The 7242-nt window shown below is 36.3% G+C and overlaps 2 protein-coding genes across 2 annotated transcripts; both read left to right on the forward strand.

Moving 5' to 3' along the window:
* Positions 1–353: 353 nt before the first annotated feature.
* Positions 354–993, forward strand: LOC132309995 (uncharacterized). The gene is made up of 2 exons (XM_059808237.1): positions 354–823; positions 915–993. The coding sequence occupies exons 1-2, from the start codon at positions 354–356 to the stop codon at positions 991–993; spliced, it is 549 nt and encodes a 182-aa protein (XP_059664220.1).
* A 3637-nt stretch (positions 994–4630) lies between these two features.
* Positions 4631–6859, forward strand: LOC132309996 (uncharacterized). Its single transcript, XM_059808238.1, has 5 exons — positions 4631–5199; positions 5284–5314; positions 5474–6025; positions 6107–6157; positions 6290–6859. The coding sequence occupies exons 1-5, from the start codon at positions 4631–4633 to the stop codon at positions 6857–6859; spliced, it is 1773 nt and encodes a 590-aa protein (XP_059664221.1).
* Positions 6860–7242: the final 383 nt, after the last annotated feature.

Below are 7242 nucleotides of genomic sequence, written 5' to 3' on the forward strand. Positions count from 1 at the left end.
GCTAGAACAGAGATCTACATCCGACTTGAGGAGAATGTGGCCCACTAAGCTCAATATGCCACATTCGTCATGGTGGAGAACAAGCCTCAGGAAAGGGTTTCAAACTCAGAAAGCTAAAAAAGCCAACACGTTTCGGCACTAGTCATTCAAATACCCGAAAAAGGCAAAGGACAGAGGAAAGGTTCACGCTTCTTCGCACAACCTTGGCTCGGTTATTCCAGGAGAATAAAATGAAGTTTGCAGCTCCTTAGCCAATAAGGTAACCATTGGAACATAGAAACAAGACCAAGCTCTACGCCTACCATAGAGATTATAGGCATACGACTAATGATTGCAAATCCCTTAGGCGGCAGATGAATAATATGATACTGAGAGGTGAATTGGCAGATTACCTCACAACAAAGGAGTACGTGAAGCCTCGGGAGGTCAACCCTCAGAAAGTCGAAGGTAATCAAGTGAAGGTCATCCATGCAATACATGGAAGATCGGAGGATGATCAAGAGTCAGAGGAGGTTTATAGGTCCCGACTGAGAACAACCCATAAGCTGAGGCTATCCTCGGTAAATGTTATTGCTTCGGGAAGCGTCAACATTGGGTTCGGCAATGGAGATCTATCTAGAGTTCAACTCCCCCACGAGGATTCGTTGGTCATCAATCTCTTGGTGGCGAATTGCATGATTAAGAGGGTTTTGATAGACCCAGGGAGCAGTGCCAACATCATCACAAAGGCGGTCTTTGAGCAACTAGAGATTCTGTCATCATCAATTCGGCCCACCTCCAGCCCATTGATGGGGTTCGATGGTACAAAGGTGGACCCCTTGGGGTAATTGACCTATCCATAACCGCAGCAAAGAGGACACTGAAGGAAAACTTTGTCTTAACTGAGATCCACCCTTCCTATAATCTTATTATAGAAAGAGGTTGGATCCACCGAATGAACGGGGTTTCATCTACCCTTCATCAGGTGATGCGATACTTGTCTCCGGATGGTAGAAAGGTTATTTGTGATACCCCCTAATTTCGAAACACGGGTTAATCAAGTCCGCACACAAAATCAGGGAAATATCAAAATAATTAAAGTATTTCAAACAATCACAGAGTACAAAAAGAAATAAAAAGAATAAATAACTCGCTGAAGGGAATCTATTAAATAAAAGTTTCATTAATAATTGTCCAAAATTTATAACTCGGGAATCCTATAACTTAAGGACCTCTTAACCAAAATCCATAATCTAGAAGTTCATTATTAAATACTGACATCAAATGAAATGATAATAATATCCTACTTTTAAATAAACTGAAAGAATGGATAAGTCCTTCAGTTGCGAATCCTCAACCTTTAGACTTAGAACTTCTTCTAATAACCTGAAAAATAAATCGCGGGTTAAACCCTACGAGCAAGCTCTCTCTACCAAGCCTTTGAAAACCAATAAAAAGATCATCTCTGACCAAAGCTAATCCTAATAAAGCTTTTATCTTTAGTACACCATGATACGCATATATATATAATTATATATACTACATTCGTCACATCTATTACTAGGTTCACTAAATTCAAAACTATTAAATAATGATTAAATTAACAATCATTCCTAGACCAATCCACAATTCATATTTCTTTTAAAAAGAAACTCCCTTGACTATAAATCCATTATAGACAATTATTTAATCATTTAAACAATCAATTATAATAAAAGGAAAATTATATTAAATTTCAAATCCTGATAATGATTTTTATTCACTAAATCACACAGCCAATATCTAGGCTTTTGACAAATCATCCATGTCTCTCACAGCATTAATTTTTTTTTTTTTTTTGCTATATATAAAAGAATATACTAACCTTTAAACACTAGATTATTCTAATGTAATCCTAATCCAACAGATACACACAATAACCCTAGATAGAATTTTAATCATCTAGCATATAACAATTTAATTATGCTTTGGCAAATCAACCATGCCCTTATAAATATATTTAGTTATATATTGGCAACTCAATCATGCCTCCTTAAGTATAATTATTTATACTTTGGCAATTCAACCATGCCTCCATAAGTATATTTATTCTTACATTTAATTAGCAACTCATCCATACTTCCCATGTACGTATTATATTCATACAAATATTTAGGTAATATTTTTAATCCTTTGGCAATTCATCAATGCCTACACTTTAACCATGAATCACTTTAAACTTAACAAAACGCTAAATCATACATAACCATCTCATGAATATTATACGCATAATTTAATAATCAACCTATCAAGATATACCAAATAAGAATGATAATATTAATCATCTTAAATGATTCTTAAGGAAGGTGTTAAACACACACACACACACATATATATATATATATATATATTAAATAATATATACACCTACACATATATTATTTAATATATGTATATGTGTTTAACACCTTCCTTAATAATCCTTGATTATTTAAAATCAATATACATATATATATATATATATTCATCATTCCATACAACTTATAAACAAATTAAACTATATATACACATATATAAATAATTATATATATACACACACACACACACACACACACTTCCTTCCACAACAAATTACTAATTTATTATATTTACACAAATTAATGCTACCAAATATGTCAGAAATAGTTTCCCCTAAATACTCCATATCGGTTTAAATAGTTTTCCGACACTGTCTTACTAAAATATAAATATCTCCTAGTAGGATGAAAATCTGATAACAAAATTAGTACCATAAGAAAGATGACGAAAAATCTTTGAATTTGAGCTCAATAATGACCCAATTTTGATTTAAGATGACTAAGTTATGACCATTTTAATTTTATGTCACAAACAGGCAAAATAATTGGCTGAGCTCAAATGCTACTGTGAGCGCGCCCACACTGGTTTAGCTCACTTGAGCTCACACAGATGCACCCACACCAGATCAAACTAACTATATTAAATAAATCCTATGGCCTAGACTAGTGGTTACACCAACTTATCATGCACCCGACCACACTGGATTACACACCAATTGATCCACCATTAACCTACGTTACACAGCAGCGTCTATTTTATATATATATATATAATTTCCAACAAAATATATAGAAAAGTTAACCAAATAAATTCCTAAAAATACCATAAAATTTCAGAAAAATTCCAGAAAAATATAAAAACCCTAATTAATCCTCTTGGGTCTAATTCCACCTATACATTGATTTTAAAATATATATACAATACCTATATATACAAATAAAATCCAATAATCCAAACTAAAAATTTATTATAATTCCTACTTTTAAATAATCCTATCTAAACATGATTTAATCAAATAAATTAACTTAATGCTTTTAAATAATCCGTTCTAACTGTGATTTAAATTAATAATTTAATTAAACCTTGATACTCAAGGTGAAATCCTTGTGGGTTCTAAGAAGAAAGATAGAGAAGAACTCGCCTGAAGGTTTCAAAACGAAACCGACGTTTAAAGTTTTGATTATCTCTTCCAATCCAAACGTCCTCCCTCTCAGATTCGATCTCCTCTTTGTCAGCCTTTCTTCGTCCTCTCTCTCTGCCTCCTTTATTTTTCTAACATGTAAACTTTTAACCCTAAAACCTTATGTGTATATTTATACACATTAAAATTCAAATCCTATTCCAACTAGGACCCTCCAATAAAATAATAATCTTTAAATAATATATATCTATAAACATATATTATATTACATATATATATATATATATATATATATATATATATCTTTCCATAACAATTATTAATTAATTATAATTTTATATATATTTATAATTAATACAAAAATGATCATTTAAATAATTAAATAACCATGGGCCTTTATTAATTAACTCAATAAAGCTTCATACAAGCCCAAGACCATATCTTTTGGTCCAACTTCCCTTAAGCTCAAATCCAATTAATTTAAATAAATTAAATAATTAAATAAACACTTAAATAAATAAAAAAAATAAAAAAACTAAAAACTAATTACACTAAGCACATAAACAAAATAATAAATTACAACCAAGTCACACCATACCAGTAAAATCAACACGCCAACAATTCAATCAATAATTAAACACACACACAACAATCATCATATTAATATTTCACGGAATATAAATAAAATAAAACAATTAATCTAAGCACTCAATAAAACAAATCAATTAAAAATTAAAATAAACGCAATTAATTCAAATTAAATCAAATAAATCATTAAAAAATAAAATAAAAGTAATTAATTCCAATTAATAAATCCTTTATAATATCGGGGTATTACATTATTGATCACAAGGGTCATCAAGTAGCTGCCAAAGAATGTTACATGTTGACACTGAATGAGGCAAATAAGGTAACAAAACAGTCCCAACCGATCACACCTCCTGGAAGCATGTCCAAATAGCAATTACAGAATCCTCTGCCCAGGTATTTGAGAGCAGAGGATGAGGCCAAAGCTGAAAACCTACCGAGGAGTCTCTGGAAGCTGTCGAAGTAATCCTCGGCGATCCTCAAAAAATCACCTACATAGGTTCTTCCCCCACAGCCGAAGAAAAGGAAGCATTAATTGATGTCATTCGACGAAACGTAGATGCATTTGCTTGGGAACATTCAGACATGGCGGGGATCAATTCTTCAGTCTCATACCATAGCCTGAAGGTGGATCCGGCATACAAACCAGTCAATCAGAAGCATAGAAGGTTCGCTCTAGAGCGCAACCAAATTATAGCTGAAGAGGTAAGCAAGTTACTTCAGGCAGGCTTCATCCGAGAGGTGTACTACCCACAATGGCTCTCCAACGTGGTGGTGGTTCAGAAGAAGAAAAGAAAATGGAGGGTGTACATAGATTTTACCAATATCAACAAAGTCTGCCTTAAAGACAGCTTTCCGTTACCCAAGATTGATCAGATGGTTGATGCCGCTACTGGTTTTGAGAGGCTCACGTTTCTTGATGCGTACTCCGGTTACAACCAAATTCCTATGAATCCGAAGGATGAGGAGAAGACTGCTTTCATAACGGAGAAGGGCACCTACTGTTACAAAGTTATGCCCTTCGGGCTCAAGAATGCTGGAGCAACTTACCAGCGCCTTGTTAACAAGATCTTTGATGAGATGTTGGGAAAGACGGTCGAGGCCTATATCGATGATATAGTGGTCAAAAGTGTGAAGAAGGAAGAGTATCCTAGGTACCTCCAAGAAGTCTTTGACACTTTAAAAAAAAAATGGCATGAAGCTAAATCCTTTGAAGTGCTCCATTGCAATTTTTTCAGGACAGTTCCTCAGCCATATTGTAAACAAAAGGTGAATTAAGGTGAGTCCAGCTCAGGCTCAAGCCCTTATACAAAATCAAGAACCAAAGACCCGCAAAGAAGTACAAGTTTTGATCGGTCGAATTACAGCTCTCAGTCAATTTATCTCTCGATTATTTGATAAGTGCAAACCATTCTTTGATGTAATAAGGTCCAAGAGCAAAGACATATGGGGACCTCAACAACAAGCTGCTCTCAATCAACTAAAATACTACATGGCGAAACCCCCAATTCTGTCAGTTTGAAGCCTGGTGAGACTCGTATCATGTACTTAGCTATCTCCAGCGTAGCCACGAGTGTAGTATTGATCAGAGAAGAAGGTAAGAATCAGTACCCAATCTTCTACACCAGCAAGACAATGACAGATGTAGAAACGCGGTACAGCAAAGCTGAGAAGATCATACTAGCATTGGTATATGCAAAAAGGAAACTTCGACACTACTTTGAGTCGCACAGCATCAAAGTTCTTACCAACTACCCCATGCGAGTCATTCTTTCTAAACCGGATTTATCCGAAAGAATAACTAAATGGGAAATCGAGCTTAGTTCATTTGACATATCCTACGAACCGAAGGTGTTGCACAAAGGGCAAGCACTAGCTAATTTCCTCTTGGAATATGAAGATAAGCCCGAGGAGCTAGGCCCTTCCGAGCCACAATGGGAGCTTCGGGTGGATGGTTCCTCGAACTTGATTAGTGCTGGGGCAAGAGTCATTATCACAACTCCCGAAGGCACCAAGCTGCAGTAATCAATCTGGCTGACTTTTCCTGCCACTAACAATAAGGCAAAATATGAGGCCCTGCTCGCAGGACTCCGGTTAGCAAACCAGCTTCAGGTAAGGTGTCTAAAATTTTTTAGTGATTCTCAACTTATTGTGAATCAGATAACAGGCCAGTACCAGCCTAAGGAGGACAGAATGAAAGCCTACAGGGAAGCAGTGGAGAGTGCCTTATGAGGGTTCGACCAGATCGAATTCCATCATATACCTCGCGAGGAGAATTCTGAAGCAGATCAGTTGGTTGCAGCAGCATCTTCTTCGGATGAAGATTTGGTCCGGATCATACCAATTGACATCCTAGACGAACCAAGTATAAGCCCTCGGCAGGAAATAATAGTGATCCCAGATGTCCCACGCGAACCATGCTGGATGGATCCATTGGAAGCTTACCTTAAGGAGGGGACTCTCCTAAACCAGAAGGGCGAGGCGCGGAAACTCAGGCTCACCGCAGCCAAATATGCTATCATCAATAATCAATTATACCGAAAGTTATTCTCAGGTCCTTACCTGAAATGTTTAAGCCCCACTGAGGCTCTCACGATTCTGAAGCAGATTCATGACGGGGATTGTGGCAATCACTCTGGAGGTAGATCTTTGGCACACAAAGTTCTGACTCAAGGTTATTTCTGGCCTTACTTGGCTCAGAATGCTGAAAAGTATGCCAGAAGGTGTGATAAGTGCCAACGACATGGTCTAATGAAGCATCAACCCGCCGAAGATTTGAACGCGATAGCGAATCCATGGCCATTCGCTCAATGAGGGATTGATATGGTCAGTCCTTTGCCCAAAACTGTGGAGAAAAAGGAATACGTGTTGCTAGCCACCGATTACTTCACTAAATGGGTTGAAGCCGAAACTTACTCAAGCGTGACCCATGCATAAGCGAAGAGTTTTCTATGGAACAACATAATCTACCGATTTGGGGTACCGAATGTTATCATGATGGACAATGGCCCAAATTTAGATAACCGAAGCACAAGAAAGTTCTTTGCCAAGCATGGGATTAGGCAAAAGTTGGCTGCAGTTAGCCATCCTCAGGGAAATTGACAGGTAAAAATAATTAACCGGGCCATCTTTAGCTGCTTGAAGAAAAAGTTGGAAAAGCACAAATCCAAATGGTACGAGAATTTACCTTAGGTACT

This window comes from Cornus florida, unplaced genomic scaffold (genome assembly GCF_030987335.1).
Source record: "Cornus florida cultivar Cherokee Brave unplaced genomic scaffold, ASM3098733v1 CherokeeBrave_3.0.0_Hap2_Chr05, whole genome shotgun sequence".
NCBI lineage: Eukaryota > Viridiplantae > Streptophyta > Magnoliopsida > Cornales > Cornaceae > Cornus > Cornus florida.